This window comes from Portunus trituberculatus, chromosome 17 (assembly GCF_017591435.1).
Source record: "Portunus trituberculatus isolate SZX2019 chromosome 17, ASM1759143v1, whole genome shotgun sequence".
Classification (NCBI taxonomy): Eukaryota; Metazoa; Arthropoda; class Malacostraca; order Decapoda; family Portunidae; genus Portunus; species Portunus trituberculatus.
In genome coordinates this window covers 10665117-10683579 of record NC_059271.1, presented here as the reverse complement: position 1 = coordinate 10683579, position 18463 = coordinate 10665117, and the positions used below count along the sequence as shown (strand labels likewise).

At 37.2% G+C, this 18463-nt stretch overlaps 1 protein-coding gene across 5 annotated transcripts in view; it reads right to left on the bottom strand.

The window, feature by feature from the left end:
* The window catches only part of LOC123504730 (mitochondrial nicotinamide adenine dinucleotide transporter SLC25A51-like), a 164379-nt gene that overhangs the window by 5053 nt on the left and 140863 nt on the right, over nt 1–18463 (bottom strand). For 4 of the 5 annotated variants that reach the window (XM_045255483.1, XM_045255482.1, XM_045255485.1 and 1 more), the window contains 2 exons: nt 17055–17319; nt 16191–16402 (listed from right to left, as the gene is read on the bottom strand). In XM_045255483.1, the coding sequence (XP_045111418.1) occupies nt 16229–16402; nt 17055–17319 (439 nt within the window). In that variant the 3' untranslated portion in view covers nt 16191–16228. Of the gene's footprint in view, nt 1–3304; nt 3423–16190; nt 16403–17054; nt 17320–18463 lie in introns of all 5 variants that reach the window. The other variant, XR_006674929.1, reaches the window with a different exon arrangement.

Here is an 18463-nt window from a genome sequence, read left to right as displayed (position 1 = left end):
GCTTATATTTTTTTGACAAGTAACATGACTAAGTTGTCTGACAATGGTAAGATCCTTGTCTATATAAGAAGAAAAAAAAGAGGACAAAATACAACAGCTAAAAGCTAAATGTCATTGCTGTTGCATATAATTTCCCTTCATAAGAAACTGTAAGATGCCCTTCTATTGACAGAAAGATTACTTCTGATGCTTTTGACCCCCTGATGACATTAAATGCATCCCCCTAATAGGGATTTCATATCACAAAATCTTGCTGATTCAGTTTCTATGAATTCCATGAAAAAAAAATTAAGAAAACAAATGAATTTGAAACAATACTGATTTCTCCCCAGATGTCAGTGATAAAACTCATGTTTATCACTAGAAGGAGAGTTTTAGTAGGGTATGTCATGTAACCAACCAAAAAATAGTTTTACTTCAAGGTCCTGAAACATTTATAGACCTGAGGCATGAGTGAGAGATAAGTTTGGTGTGGCATCACAACACACTCATCACTTTTTTTTCTCTAAGGAGTGACTATGCAAGTCATGGAATACCACTAGACATCCCTCCCACTCAGGCCTCAAGGCACTCCAGGGTGGCACAAGAAGTCACACAGCCACCACGGTCCATCTCCACAGCTTGAAATGCAAGTCTCAGCCACAATAATCATTTTATCCTGAATTTTATCTACACTACAATCATATAGTGCAATGGTTCATCTTATTCTTTTTAAGATACTACAGTAAGAAGAATGGCAATGGGTATTTATGTTCATTCTGATATGAGCTACTCACTAACACAATAAAATCACTAATATCAAGTTTTCATACTTAAATTTTAGTTTCAATGAAGTATGACTACATATGAACAGGAAACCCCAGCTCCATTATACCCAAATAAGCCAGATATCAGATAAGTTGGAAACTTTCAGGAATTTACTCATTTATATTTATTCTAATTTATTTTATTTCTTATCTTTTTTTTTTTTTTTTTTTTTTTTTATATATATATATCACGTTCAATCCTGAGTGCACTCGTTACCATTTTTTGCCCCTTGACCGAGTAATGTTAAACCACTAGGCTGGTATGCTGTCTAAAATACTCCCTGATAGCTCTTACATTGTCTGTGTCATTTGATAAGTTGTCAGAGTCATTAGAGATGCGAAATGGACTCGTGTACCTAAACACCAACACCAAGATCAGTGTTTACACACCTGAAAGCAACCATGAGGCAACTGGTGCATTCCACTGGATATTACCCATCCCTTTTCACTTGGGACAATCAATCAGTTGGAGCATACAAAAATGGCCACCCACAGTAGACTGGTTGCTCTCTTGATCACAGAACAGCCTGCTGATGACCCTGTACTAGACTCTGTAGACATTATTCATAGACAAAATTAAGTTTTAAGCAGGCAAGAAAAAGAGAGAGGAGAACTGAGGCTGCAGAATCCTGTAAGAGGTTTGTTTACAACATTGTCTCCCTGCAGGGATAAGCTATTCACCTCTACGGACTTTGAATCGTGGGTGGAATCATAATCCCATTATAGTGCACTCCAGAGTGCTCCATAAAGTCTCAATGACTCAATGACATGGGGCTAGTTTACTGGCCATTAGTGCTGACTGCATGTAAGTGTTGACACTATGATAGTTTGATGGGAAAATATTTGCTGCCAGTAGCCATCAAGATGTCCAGCAAAATAGATGTAGTGATTGATGTTGCAATTCTTGTTCTTGCAAAAGAATTACAAATACAGTAAACCCTTACTACATCAGACACTTGTAAGTCGGATATTGGCTATTTCGGACACTATATAGACACCAAATTAGTTTCATCTAGATCAGATGTATGGCGATACAGTAAAAGTCTTTAAATCCGGAACCTTATAATCCGAAAATCCTTATAATCCGGAAAATTTGAAAGGCTGAGTTAAATATGTAAAAAGTAAGAAATAATAGTAATAAATATATAATAATAATAGCCGAAACCGAACATGTCATCACCGACATTGAATTTAACACAAACTCGTAAGAGAATAATATTTGGAGGTATTATAAGTGGTGTTTTATGTTTCTGTAGGTGATGTGCGTGCGTGCGTGCATGTGTGTGTGTGTGTTGCAGAGTCCTGTTATCTGCGTGGGTGGTTCAGCTGGTGTATGCTCGACGCCGGTGACGTGATTGGCTGGCGTATGATGTTGGAGGCCTTCCTTTCTTTTTGTTTCCCTTTATCAGACATCAGTAAATGTTTTATGTTATGAAATGTGTTTTGTATTATACTTAAAATTATTTTATAAAGTGTGACATAAGTATTGTGGACTGTATACATATTAAGTGGGGTACAGTATAGTACAATCACTCAAACTTCTCAGTATATGTGGATGGTGGAATAGCCTGTGTAAAATAGTGAAATCACCTACACAAATACAAGTTGACAAGTAGGAAAAGAGCAAGCTTCTCAGTATATGTGGATGGTGGAATAGCCTGCGTACAATAGTGAAATCACCTACACAAATACAAGTTGACAAGTAGGAAAAGAGCAATCATCACATATGGGATGCCATAATGGCTGGAAAGGCCCATACCACTCCCCCCATAGTCTGGCAAATCTTCAAGAAAAAAAAAAAAAAAAAAAAAAAAAAAAAAAAAGCCTATGTAAATCCTGTGTGGTGTGGTGAGGAAGTACACAGTGGACTGGTGACCGTAGCAATCCCTGTATGATGTTATGACAGTACTACAAAGGGATATAGCAAGTTGGGGTTAGTTTAGTGTGGTTTACATAGTACCCTCAAGATTTTAATCTTACTTTCAGCCTTACTATCTTACAATCCGGAAAATCCTAGAATCCAGAATGTCTGAACCCCCATGACTTCCATATTTCAGGACTTTTACTGTATAAGAAACAAACATCCAGTACAGATTTCCGCCCAGCACCCACACTCCCCCACCCCCCAAAACGCATTCCCTGCACACGGAGTGACTCAGTCTGCATTATACTGCCTTACCAATCACAACTACAGTCATTCGCGAAGTACTATAAGTAAGTGTAGTACTGTATCTGTAGTATACGAATATAATAAATAAATCTGAATGATGAAAAATTTTCTACAGTCTGCATACTACATACTTATATGTGTATAATTGACTCCATAAAGCAACCAATTTCTTTATAAATATATTGGACGCTCGCTGCTATATGAAGCAGGTATCTGGATATCAGCTTTTTCAGATTTCTTAATATTTTGACAAAAGGTTCCCCCCACTTGATCTAATTATATAGTGAGGGTTTACTGTAATCATGAAAAAGAAAATTACGAAACTTACTGTTACAATGTGTTTGAAGACATCAGCTTCCTTAAACCATGACAGTCAAGGATGGTAGGTAAATGTCATCCAATACTGCTCCACTTTTCTTTGATTCTCCAATTTTCACCAGTCTTGTCTGTACATATTTTTGATAACCTTAATTTTCTTCCTTAATAAATTAACATTGGGAATGTGAAGGCTTTCCTTGACCAAAGCTTCGGCTAGTATATTCAAAGTCATGTCATGCTTGTTTCTATTCATGTAATCAGCATGCCTTATATCCCATAAACATTCACATTCCTCATATCTTTCCAAAAACTTGAAAAATTCTTGTGCATTCCTATTTTTTGCACATGTTTGCATCCAGGAAAGCTGATGACAACTGTTCAGCAATACAATAAGTTAATGTTTATGCAGGAACAGTCGTGGCAGCTAGTGGGCCTCCTGAATGGCAAGTAGCTAGGTAAAGTAGATGGGACATCAACGTGACTTTTTACTATCCTAGCAGGTGGAAAGTTTACAAACTTTTCATTGACACTGGACAATTAGAGGAATAGTTTACAGGTCAGCAGCACCAGCAGCTAAACTAACCCTGTGTCAATGAGGCTTAACCTTCTGGAAGCTTCCATAATAGGCTTTGGAATGCACTCAAGTGTCTACCTCAGCTTTCATTGCAGGAGATATATTTTCAATGTGTGTGTGTGTGTGTGTGTGTGTGTGTGTGTGTGTGTGTGTGTGTGTGTGTGTGTGTGTGTGTGTGTGTGTCTCCCCTTTCTCTTCTGTTTTCCAGGGTTGGAAGTCATTTACCTAGTTGTATTGTACATGGTTTGAGCGCCACTCTTATGTTCCTCAATAAGTTCAATACTTCTCCAATTATTTTGTTTATATGTCTCTCTGGCGATAGGGACTGGTTTTATGTCTTCATTTCCTATCTTGTACATACTCCTGATTCTTCTTTCACTCTTGCCAAACTCTATTTTCTTGCATTTTGTCGTGTTGAACTCCATTTGCCATGTACAGCTCCATTTCCATATTCTGTCTCATACTCTCCACCAATCCCCATTCTGATGGTCTGTCCTTAATTATTGTTCTCATTTCTCTTCCTACCAAAAGTCTTCCATCCATTTTAGTAAACTGCCATGCACTCCTCCTACCATTTCAAGTTTCCAGATCAGTCTCTGGTGTGGTACCTTATCAAAGGCCTTTTTAAATCCAGATATATTCCATCAGCCCAACCATCTCTTTCCTGTATTACATCTATCACCCTCGAATAGTGTTTATAGATTGGGACAATGTTAGCTCTTTTCCAGTCTTGGGGCACTACACCTTCCCTTAATGAGGCATCAATTACTTCACAAACTTTTTCTGCCAGTTGCTCCTGCATTCTCTTAAAATCCATCCTGATACCCCATCAGGTCCCACAGCTTTTCTCACTTCTAAACTCCCCATCATGTTCTTGATCTCCTCCACAGTTACTTGAAACTCCTTCATAATCCCTTTCTGTTCCATTACCAGTGGTTTGTCAAAAGCAGTCTCCTTTGTGAATACCTTCCGAAAGCATCCATTCATAGCCTCTGCCATTTCCTGGGATCTTCACTGCATACTCCATTTACTTCTAAACTTTCAATACTTTCTCTATTTTTGATGTTGTTGTTCACATGTCTGTAAAAAGCCTTGGTTGGTCTTTACATTTATCAATTATATCCTTTTCTTGTTTCTTTCTTTCTTCTCTTCTAATCAACACATATTCATTTCTTGCTCTTTTGTAACTTTCCCACTGCTTAATCCGTCTTTTCCTTCTCCACCTCTTCCATGCATCCTCTTTTCTTGTTCTAGCCTTTTCACATCTATCGTTAAACCAGTCCTGCTTTCCAACTTCTCTATGTTGTCTTATTGGTACAAATTTTTCTCACCTTCTTTGTATATTTTATAAATTCCTTCCACTTTTCATTTGCTCCTTAGCACTCTTGAATTTCATCCAATTTGTCTCTTGAAAGAATTTCTTTAGGTTTCCAAAATCTGTCTTGGCATAATTCCATCTTCCCACTTTATATTCTTCATTTCTTCTAGATTTCTCTTCGTCTATCACCTTGAACTCCAAAACTGCATGATCACTCTTTGCTAAAGGGCACTCCACCCTCATCTCCTCAATGACCATTGGCTCTGTACTAAAGACCAAGTCCATATCTCTTTACAATTAAAATCTCCCATCATTATAGTTCGTTCACAGCCACCCAACATTTCTTCCAGACATGTTCCTGTATCACTTATCATTTCTTCATATTCCTGTACTGACCATGCATTTGTCTTAGGTGGTACGTACACCACTATGTAGTGCCTCTTTTTCCTTCATTAGTTTCTGCTCTGATCTTTAGCACTTCTGCCTTTCCCATACCTTTTTCACTTGATCCACCTTTATATCTTTTTAACCAGCAACATCACTCCTCCTCCCATCTTACCTACTCTATTTCTTTTCCAAACGTTATATTTCCTTCTCCAACCTTCATCAGGTCTTCTCCCTCTCTCAGTTTTGTTTCAGTAAGACCCACAATATCTGGGTTCTTGTCCCTCAAGTAATCGTTGAGTTCTAAAATCCCGATATCACTCCATTTATGTTTTTCTTTAAAGTTATGTACACACTATGTGCTGTGACAATTCCATTATCCAATGCATTCCATTTTTCCACTGTTCTGTGTGGAAAACTGTATTTTCTCCAATATCCTTCACACGGCCGCCATGTTGCGCAGACTGCCTCATCCTGATCTTCTTTTCATGTCCTCTTGTCCTTCCATCTTCTTCTGTCAACAACACCAGGTCTTCTTTGTGGAAAACTGTATTTTCAATATCCTTCACACACTGCCTCATCCTGATCTTCTTTCAACATCATTTACTATCTTATACATTATTATGTCCCCATGTTCTCTTCTATCTTGTAAAGTTGGCAATCCCATTTCCTTCAGTCGTTCTTCATATGTGAGGTCCTTTAACCCTTTCAGGGCACAAATAGGTTTTTGGGTCATGTCTGTGAGATGCAAATTCCCGAAAAATCGAGGTTTGCAAAAATGGAAAAAATCAATATTCTCATGCATAATAGAGTGTTACGCATCTACTGTAAAAAATTTAGGTCTCTACTCACCCTGGAAAGTGGTGCAATAATGATGGGAAGTTGGCTTTCTGGTGGTACGTTGTGCACTGTTGAGTATTGCCATCGTAGCAGGTGGTTATTTTCAACCGCAACTTGTGCAGGTGTTCTCACTAAATTACACAGAATTTTCCGCCTGATTTGAACTGCAGTTGCTCAGAACTGCTCCAGAATGTGCTAGGGTAATGATTTTTCACACCTGTGGATACATTATGCCCACACAAATACTATAAAATAGGTTTCAGAGTATTTTCTTGATGTACATACTATCATGAGCGAGGATACGCATGCCCATATATGGTAATATACTACCAATAAATTAATAATATCTGGCATATCTGCTCTCTAACAACAAGATTTGATCATTACTCTTGTTATTTCTGTAAATAAATGCACAAATAGCCACCAGCAATGTCGTAAAATGATAATAATTGTGAAAAAAAAGGGGCATCTGATACTCTACTGTGCTGTGTGGATGACATTGACTATATTTTTCTTACCACGCAATGCACGTCCCATGAGTCGAGGGAGGATGGGAGAATGTCATCTGGCAAATAGCAGTAGCCAGGAGGTGCGTGGTTTAATTCTGTGACTCGCCAAATATGGGACCACGATCGTGGACAGGAGGCATTTCCCTCAAAGCCACGATCGTGGTCTGGAGCAATGAAAGGGTTAATTCCGGCACCATCTTTGTAGCAATCTTCTGTATCCTTTCTAATTTTCTTATATCCTTTTTAGAGCTCAGAGACCATACCACTGCTGCATATTCCAGCCTTGGGTGTATCATGCTTGTGATGATTGTTTTCATCATATCTTTATCCATGTAATGAAATGCCACTCTTATATTAGTCAATATTTTATATGATAGTCCAAATATCTTGCTTATGTGTTTATCAGGGCTCAGATTTTCTTGTATGATCACTCCAAGATCTTTTTCCTCTTTTGTCTTCATTATTTGCTCCTCTTCCATCAAATAGTTCCATACTGGTCTTCTCTTACTCTTTCCTAGTTCCATTATGTGGCATTTCTTGGCATTAAACTCCACTTTCCACTTCTTGCTCCATTCATAGATCTTGTTTAAATCTTCCTGCAACAGTAGACAGTCCTCTCTGGTTTTGATAACTCTTAGCAACTTTGCATCAGCAATAAATTTATATAACTGTTTATCCCAATGTGAATGTCGTTTACATAAACTTGAAAAATAATGGGGGCTAACACTGACCCTTGTGGCACTCCACTAGTTACTTTACCGCAAGATGAGTATGTTCTCATTTCCCTATCCTTCAAATAATCTCTTGTCCATTTGAGCAAGGTTCCATGCAGTCCTCCTATTTACTCTAGTTTCCAAAGAAGTCTTCCGTGCGGGACTTTATCAAAAGCCTTTTTAATATCCAGGTATACTGTGTCTACCCATCCATCTCCGTTTTCAAGTCCTGCAATAACTCTCAAGTAGAAGCTTAATAAATTTGATACACATGACTGCCCTGTCCTGAACCCAAATTGTCTATTTGATATGACTTGCTCCTCTTCTAGAAATTTAACCCATTTTTCTTTGATAATTATTTCACATAACTTCCCTACAACACTTGTAAGTGACACTGGTCAGTAGTTTAGTGGTTCAGTTGCCTTTCCTCTTTTAAATATCAGTATTACGTTGGCTCTCTTCCACTCTAGTGGAACTTTCCCTTCTTTTATTTAACTTTTAATTATTTCCCAAATTGGATCCAGTAATTGCTCTTTACATTCTTTTAACACCCACCCTGATACACCATCTGGCCCTGTTGCTTTTCTGACTTCCAACTTATCCAATAATCTTCCAATATCCTCTTTGTGCACTGCAATATCCTGTAATCCTTGGCAATCCAATGTGATATTAGCTTCCGTGAAATCGTCTTCTGTAGTGAATACCATTTTGAAGCTCTCATTCATTATTTCACACATTTCCTTCTCTGTTTGGTATGTCTTCCCTTCTTTAATTATTTTTTCAACTATTTCCTTATTCTTTGTTTTGCCATCTATAAACTTGTAGAAAAGTTTGGGTTCATCTTTGCTTTTATCCACTACATCTTTCTCAAACTTTCTTTCTTCCTCTCTCCTTACTCTAACATATTCCTTTCTAGCATCTTTGTACTACCATCTGTTATAGTCATTTCCTTGCTTCAAGAGTTTCTTCCACGCTTTATCTTTTGCCTTTCTTGCTTGTATGCATCTAGGATTGCACAAAGCATGTATTTTTTCTGAACTATATAAACAGGAACAAACGTTTTTACTCCTTCATTGTATTTCTTTAAGAATATATCATATTTCTCTTGTACAGTCTTTCTACACATAATATTACTCCACTCAATAACAGCAAAAATCTCCTTAATTTTTCAAAATCTGCTATTGCATAATTAAATCTTTCTCCTTTATAGTCAGTCCCCTCTGTAACTTATCTCATCTTCCTCCTGCATTTACACCTCTAATGTCACATGATCACTTTTCTCCATTGGACTAAGGTATTGTATGACTGGAGGGGACTCTGGTTTCTTTGAGAAAACTAGGTCAAGCAACGATGGTTCTTCTTCCCCCCTGTACCTCGATGACTCCTCCACCCACTGGTCCATTGTATTAACCATAATCAACTGTAACACTTTCTCACTCCACTGCCCAGTATTATCCATTACTTCCATCTCTCTCCAGCTTATTTTTTTACAGTTAAAGTCTCCAACTAAGAGTATTCTTCTATCTTTCCTTATCATGTTGTCTAAGTACTTTATCACTTCTCTTTGCATATCTTTATGCTCTTCTGATCCCCATGTATTAATCTTTGGTGGAACATATGTAACTATAATTTTTCTTTTCTTCAAATCTTCTGTTCTGATTGTTACTCCCATTACGTCCACCTTGTCCTCACCATATTGCACATCCTCCACACATATATTATCACGAACCATTATTAGCACTCCTCCTCCCCCTTTATCCTTCCTGTTCCTCCTCCAGGTATTATATCCCTCATCTTTAAAGTTGACATGAATCTCTTTTCAGTATTGTTTCAACGATGCACATTACATCCGGCTTTTTCTCTTTCAAATAATCCTGAACTTCCAATATGCTTGATAACAACCCATCTATGTTAGTATACTAAGTCACTCTTAATTTATTGCCTCCTCCACGACCTCCTCATTTTTCCTTAGGTACCACTTCTTTAGTCTCATATCCAGAACCCTCCAGTAAAAATTCTTCTTCTCTATCTCTGTCCTTTTCTCATTTTTTTCCTTAGCTTCAATTCTTAGCACTTTCTCCTTTTCCCTTTCCTGTAAGTTCATATCTCTTTTTATCCATATTTCCTGTGTGTGTGTGTGTATTTACCTAGTTGTAGTTTTACAGGGCCTGGGCTTTACGCTCGTGTGGTCTCGTCTCCATATCTACACTTATCCAATTTTTCTTTATAGCTATGCACACTCTTTGCTGACACCACTTCTTCACTCAAACTGTTCCAAGTCTCAACACATCTTTGCGGGAAACTACATTTTTCTAACATCTCTCAGACATCTTCCCTTCCTCAGCTTTTTACTATGTGATCTTGTGCTTCAATGTCATATTCTTCTCTCAGGACTAATTTCTCACTATCCACTTGATCCATTCCATTAATTAATTTATAAACTTATATCAGATTCCCTCTCTCCCTCCTCTGTTCCACGGATGGTAGATCCATGGCCTTTAGTCTCTCCTCATATGTCATCCCTTCAAATTCTGGAACCATGCATATTTACCTAGTTGTATTGTACAGGTTTCGAGTGGGGCTCATAGTGTCCCGTCTCCATATCCCCATTTATCTAATTTTTCTTTAAAGTTATGCACACTATGTGCTGCAACAATTCCATTATCTAATGCATTCCATTTTTCCACCATTCTGTGTGGAAAACTGTATTTTCCAACATCCTTCACACACTGCCTCATCCTGATCTTTTCATGTCCTCTTGCCCTTCCATCCTCTTACACCAACAGCACCAGGTCTTCTTTTTCTATCTTTTCAATATCATTTACTATCTTATACATTGTTATTAGGTCCCCGCATCCTCGCGTTCTCTTCTATCTTGTAAGGTTGGCAGTCCCATTTCCTTCAGTCGTTCTTCATATGTGAGTTTCTTTAATTCCAGCACCATCTTTGTAGCAATCTTCTGTATGAGTATGTGTTTCACTGTTTGATCTGCTGCAGTCTCTGACGAGACAGCCAGACATTACTCTATGGAGCAAGCTCAGAGCTCATTATTTCCGATCTTCGGATAGGCCTGAGACCAGGCACACACCACACACTGGGACAACAAGGTCACAACTCCTCGATTTACATCCTGCCTACTCTGCTAGGTGAACAGGGCTACGTGAAAGACACACACCCAAATATTTCCACCGGCCAATTCAACCCCGGTCCTCTGGCTTGTGAAGCCAGCGCTCTAACCACTGAGCTACCGTGTGTGTGTGTTTCACTGTTTGATCTGCTGCAGTCTCTGACGAGACAGCCAGACGTTACCCTACGGAACGAGCTCAGAGCTCATTATTTCCGATCTTCGGATAGGCCTGAGACCAAGTACACACCACACACCAGGACAACAAGGTCACAACTCCTCGATTTACATCCCATACCTACTCACTGCTAGGTGAACAGGGCTACGTGAAAGGAGACACACCCATATATCTCCACCCGGCCAATCCCCCCGGTCCTCTGGCTTGTGAAGCCAGCGCTAACCACTGAGTGTGTGTGTGTGTGTGTGTGTGTGTGTGTGTGTGTGTGTGTGTGTGTGTGTGTGTGTGTGTGTGTGTGTATTTACCTAGTTGTAGTTTTACAGGGACTGGGCTTTATTTTATGCTCGTGTGGTCCCGTCTCCATATCTACACTTATCCAATTTTTCTTTAAAACTATGCACACTTTTTGCTGACACCACTTCCTCACTCAAACTGTTCCAAGTCTCAACACATCTTTGTGGGAAACTAAATTTTTAACATCTCTCAGACATCGTCCCTTCCTTAGTTTCTTACTATGCGATCTTGTGCTTCTAAAGTCATATTCTTCTCTCAGGATCAGTTTCTCATTATCCACTTCATCCATTCCATTAATCAATTTATAAACTTGTATCAGATCCCCTCTCTCTCTTCTCTGCTCCAAGGTTGGTAGATCCATTGCCTTTAGTCTCTCCTCATATGCCATCCCTTTAAATTCTGGAACCATTCTTGTAGCCATTTTTTGTAGTCTCTCTAATTTTCTTATGTGTTTTTTTTATGGGGAGTCCACACAACTCCTGCATATTCCAATCTAGGTCTTATTTTAGTACTTATCAATTTCTTCATCATTTCTTTGTCCATATTCCTTAGCAAATTATACGTCTCTCTGAAAATTCTATCATTATGGCTTACCGGTTGATTATTTTCTTCCATTGTCACTCCCAAGTCCTTTTCCTTTTTTACTTTTTCTAGTTCTACTCCATCTCCCATCTTATAGATTCCCACTAGTCGTCTTTCACTTTTTCCCATTTCCATGACATGGCTTTTGTCCAAATTGAATTCCATCTCCCATTTTTTGCTCCATTTCCAGATCTTGTTTAAGTCTTCCTGTAGTATTTCACAATCCTCTTTTTGTTTAATGACTCTGCACAGTTTCGCATCGTCCATAAACAGATTTATGTAGCTGTTCACTCCTCTGGCATGTCATTTATATATACGAGAAAAAGTATTGGTGCCAATACTGACCCCTGTGGCACTCCGCTGTCTACTGTTCTCCACTTGGACTTCATATCTTTAACTATCGTCCTTATTTCTCTCCCCCTTAAGTAATTCTTCATCCATCTCAATGTGCTTCCTTTTAAGCCACCCTTCTCCTCTAACTTCCATAGTAATCTTTCATGTGGCACTTTATCAAAAGCCTTTTTTAGATCTAAATAAATACAGTCAACCCATCCCTCTCTCTTGTACTTTATCAACTATTCTAGAGTAGAAACTCAATAAATTTGTCACACATGACCGACCTTTTCTAAAACCAAATTGGCTATTTGATAATATTTTGTCTTCAAGAAACTGAATCCATTGCTTCTTTATTACTTTTTCACACATCTTGCATATTACACTAGTTAGTGATACCGGTCTGTAATTTAAAGGTTCTTCCTTCCTTCCGCTCTTATATATGGGAACCACCTCAGCTCTTTTCCACTCCACTGGCACTGTTCCATTTTCTATTGAGCATTTTATGATGTTGTATATTGGACTTGCTAGTTCTTCCCTACATTCTTTCAGTATTCTGCCTGAGACTTCATCCGGTCCCATTGCCTTTTCCTCATCCAATTCCGTCATCAACTTTTTATTTCAAGCTTGGTTACTTTAATCTCTTTCATATAGACAGTCTCTCTATTACCCTGTGGTCTTTCAAATTTGGATTCCTTAGTAAAGACCTCATGAAATTTACTATTTAACAGTTCTGCCATACTTTTGGGTCTTCCACCATTCCGTTTTCTCCTTTTAACCTTTCTATTGTTTCTTTTTGTCTTATTTTTCCATTTATGAATCTGTAGAACAATTTTGGTTGTTCCTTACATTTTTCGACAATGTCCTTTTCATAGTTCTTTTCTTCTTCCTTTCTCACCTTAGCATATTCATTTCTTGCTGTTTTGAAGTTTTCCTTATTTTCTGGATTTCTGTTTCTTCTCCACCTTTTCCATGCTCCATCTCGTTTCTCCTTTGCCCTAGCACATCTTGCATTAAACCAATCTTTCTTTCCTTCTTCTTTAGGTCTATATTTCGGAACATATTCCTGACCCCAGTTTTGTATATTTCCAAAAATAAGTTATATTTCTCTTGAACCGTTAATGAGTTTTCCATCTCCTCCCAGTTTACGTTTTAAAATAGTTCTTGAGATTCTCAATATCAGCCTTTCTGTAATTTAATCAGTCTCCTTTGTATGATTCATCTCTATCTTCCTTTCCTTCTTCTATATCCATTTCTAATATTACATGGTCACTCTTTCCCAATGGGCACTTGTATCTTATATCATCGTTAATTGGTATATCCCTTGTAAAAACTAGGTCTAATCTTGCCGGCTCATCGTTTCCTCTGAATCTCGTGTTTTCCTTTACTCTTTGGACCATTAAATTATCTATCATTAGGTTCAGGAATCTATCTCCCCAGGCATCTTCCCCCATACCACTTTCATAATTTTCCCAGTCTACCTCCTTACAGTTGAAATCTCCTACCAATATCACTTTTCTCCTTTCCTTAATGATTCTTGTGTGTGTGTACATCACATGTGTATGTGTGTGCATGCATAATACATGTGGTATCTATTTATATAATACTATATGCAAGAAATATTAACTATCAATGGTAACAAGTGTGCAAAATGTGAAAATACAAAAGAAATATAGTAAATCCTTCGGTAACTCAGGTTTTTTGATAACTCAGATTGACCTTCCCCCAATTGGTCTGACTTATGCAGGGGTTACTGTGTGTGTATGTATTTGATGGCACATAGGAGGCAAAGGCTTATAAGACGTACCCCAATTTCACCAGGTCATATACAAGAAAAAAGATTTTTAGTGTGTTCAAGCATAGTATGCTGTTGAAAGCAATCTAATAACACATTACACAAGCAGAAAACATTGGTGCAAAAGCAATGTTATCCTCAAGTTCTGGCCAATGTGGGGTTGGGCAGCAAATGTTACATTTACCTTTTCTTGCTTTCTGTGGGTGGTGGCCCATAACCCCATGCTGCTACTCTATTGCCATGCTCCTTGACATAATATACCACTTGTGGTTTGTAGAATGAGATTGTGTAGCTCGATATTTTTCCTTCTGCATCCATAATGATAAGAAAGTTGATGTGTTTTGTTATGATCAGATCAGATCGGATCAGATGTAGAGTTGGTGGATAGCCTTTGCAATGGCTCTTCTGATGTTTTCACACTTTTGTTATTGCAGATTTATCTATTTTCTCTTTTTTCACAATCAACTTTTTTCTATTTTTCTTTCTTCTTTTATTTTTTTACTATCAACCTTATGACCATGAACTTTGTGTTACTCCTCACCATCACCTGGCATCAAGTCAGGGTTCTGATCAGTTGATATTCATAAACATAGTTCACAGCCTTACAGGTTAGTTTACTTTCATTTTTATGATAATTCTTTTCAAAAGTAATAATACTGGTAATAATAATAAAAATACCACCAATAAAACAATGATGCATGCAGTAAGAGTAAGTAGAAGTTCTGATCGTAAGCTAGATTAGTGAGCGTCAGGGAAAAGATTAGCCTACGGGAGGTCTCAACTTTGCGTATTAGACGCAGGATGAATTTTTTAGCCAAAATCTTGGGAAAAAGATGCATCCTATATGCTGTCAAATGCAGTATATATATATATATATATATATATATATATATATATATATATATATATATATATATATATATATTCATCATGCTCATACGCAAGTTCTACACTTTGTAAAGGTGACAGGGCACATTGAGTCTATCTGGTGATTTATTTCTACCTAATGCTGCTTCTAAAATCTCTGTGAGGAGAAGGCTGGAACAAAAATTTCTCTATTTATTCTTGGCCTTATATTTCCTCCTGGCATGTTTTTATCCTTTCACTCTCCCCTTGCATTTTTTATCTCTCTCTCTCTCTCTCTCTCTCTCTCTCTCTCTCTCTGGCACCCTATCCTTTCATTTCAATGTAGATTGTCCTACTGCACTTAATTCATTAATTGTACTACTGTACACTCTGTTAGTTGCCTTCCTTTTTATTGCACCTCCTGTATTAATACCACTGCTTATACTGTAAGTCATCCTCCCTTTCATTCTTCTTCCCATGTGGCAAAACCATCTTGGAATGCCAGCCTTCATTCCCTCAACCACTCCACATGATATAGTCACTATAAAACTGGCTCAGTGAACCCTCAATAATTTCATGGAAAAGAAAAGGAAGAATGCAGTCAGTAAAGATTCATGTACTGATCAACAAGTGGTTAAAACTATTCACAAATCTTGGCACAAAATCTAAGAAATAATTTTATATCAAAATATCAACTTCCTGTTATCTCTAAGATAAAGTAAGATTTCAACCTAGAAAAAGAAAAAGAAAGATATTGCTACACTAACATTTCACAAGTGAATACAATGGCCTGGAAAGATTCCTGTGTTCTCTACTTCCCAATGGCATTATTGTCCTCTTTTCATCTAGATATTCATATATAATGTTGCTGGTTTCATTAGGTTGGAATACTGCTAATTTTAATTTATATCTCTTAGTCTCCACAGCCACTGGTCATGGGTATAAGGTCTGCATGGGACTCCCCATAAGGTGGCAGCCAAGAAAGACTCATTACAATCTACATAATGGTAAATAGAAAGTCTACTGAATTATTTTCAAAACTAATTCATTAGTTTTAAAATTTAAAAGGATTATCTAACTGCCATAGAAATAATTGAACCAAACTAACATTCATCCTCCTTGTTTTGTCAATTCACTGTTTCCTAGGAAAACCTGATCTGCTTAGTCTAAAGGTTAATAACAATAAACACCTGCACAAAGTAGTGAGCCAATGTGTTCTACAACACAACAAATCTAAGCACTGTGTATGGTGCATTACGGAACACAACAGTTCTTAATGCCTTTCATGGACTGAATTTGTATCACCATGAAAAAACTGTAGTATAGTAATCAATTTGTGTAAATCTGTATTATCACAAAATATCAAGTCCTATATCAACATCAAACTACAAAACAAGATCACATACCTGACTCACTACCATCACACACAGTTACTAAATGGTTGTTAACTGTACAGAAGTCTTTGGAGAACTTCATAGGAAGCATTGATGATTCCCCATGATACAAGAGCACGAGAATAATTCACATGGGCACCACTGAACAGACGACTGATGCGACTCCCCCGAGATCTGTACACATCCCAGAATGTTTGACGCATGGACTGGAATGGCCCACCCACCTACAAGATAAAGGACACAGTAACATTAGTAAAAATTCAAATTAATTTGATATGTGAAATTTTACAACATCTGTTGATCTGCCTTTCTTTATTACTATATATCTGTCTTAACATCAAGAGGTACATCAAGTTTTCAATATCTGTATGTGAATTTGTACTACATAATGATTTCCGAATATTTTAGGATTAAAACAGCACAATAGCATGATTTTCACACAAAGATAGCTACATAATGCTGAAGCCAATCATCACTATGCCACCATGACTGAGGATATTGGTGCATAGTTGAGGAAGTGAGTTTAGATGACTTCCTGTGAAATGTAGGAAAGAGCAATGAAGTGGTATAAAGGGAAGACAGGACAATGAGAAGAAAAAGTAATAAGGGAAGGAATGTCCATCTCTCTTTGGATATTTCACAGGCACTGCTATCTGATATAGTCAGAGAGACAAAATTACACTAGCATTGGATATTTGGAGTGTTTTTTTATCAAGCCTCCTTAAACTATTAATATTATTGTCTTACTATTTACATAGGTCAATACCCAACTTTAACATACTGAAATTCTCCTATTTTTTTGTGGTGCGGTGACAGTTTGAGGCAAAACAGATTCATCATTGTACATCAATCTAAATCTAAGTGTCATGCACTTACTTGACATTGTTGATGAGCCTTGATTACATTGATAGGATACATGACAGTGGAGATGAATGCCCCAAGGAATGCTCCAGACACAAAGTCGGTGAGGAAGTTTCCTCCCCATGACTCTCCTGTATCTGGGAGGTATTCTTTCACTTTTGTCCGAAGACCAAAGAAAAGAACATTACTGGGCCCATTGCGCAGAAGAATGGACACCATTCCACGGTAGTACTCCTTCATACCAAACTTCCAAAAGTCTTTTGTTACATGAAGACTGTTCCTGTGAAGGAAGTAAAAAAAAATATATACATATTTTTACATTCATTTTATCATTCGTTGCTGCACTTCCCTCCAGTCAGAGATTATCAGAGAGATGTCTATCAGCAGATGTTACTACTGTAATCAATCTCTCTCAATCCAGAAGCATACTAGCATACTACATATACCCAATTAATGTGAATTATCTTTGCTTACATATACTGTGAGGTCCAGCACAGCCATATAGTTTATATTATAGGAAGTTAAAGCTCTTTCAATAAAATTAATCTGTAATTAATTTGCTTTAGAAAAACAATGACCCACTTGCTCTGATATCTTACTACCATGATATGGTTACAAAGGAATCATACCAATAGGCCAAATAATGTCACAGTACAATGAAAATACTTCAAGAATAAAATTTCACCTTAAGATAATGTAAACTTCATTTTCTTGGAGAGAGGGAGAAAAAAGAAAAAAGAAAAGAAAAACATAATGGTAAATATTCTTTATAATATCTTTGCAATGTTAAAACATTCATAAGCTATACAGCTTATCATCAAAGGACTAGTAATCATTATGAAAATATCAAACAAATATTGGCAAAATATTTAAGTACCACGACTTCCAATTGACACCAAAATCTTTAAAAATGACATTTAATACACAAGATGCAAATTATTGAGTTTTTTAGTGTGTATTATGCCTTCTATCAATGTGAGAGATATCTATTACCTGATGTCAAATGTAATAAGGTAAATTAGTAAAGTCACAAACTTTCTATTCATAAAAAAAAAAAGCACATGTGCCAGTCTCACACATCAAGAGATGAGCTTGCGAAATGACCTCGTGAAAATACAAAGACTATCTCATCATAAATCCTTATTTCAATGTTTGTTGATGATAGGAAGAGTAGAACAAATTTGAAAAAAAAAGATCTAGTTGATTTCCATGTATGAAATCTGGGATCTAGTTAGACAAAAAATTTCTTTAAAACCTCTTGCGTTTTGATTACATTACTCTTAGCAATTTTGCATCATCAGCAAGCAAATTAATATAACTGTTTACCCCATTTTGTATGTCATTTAGATATACCTGAAACATAACGGGGGCTAACACTGATCCTTATGGCACTCCACTTGTTACTTTACCCCAAGATGAGCATG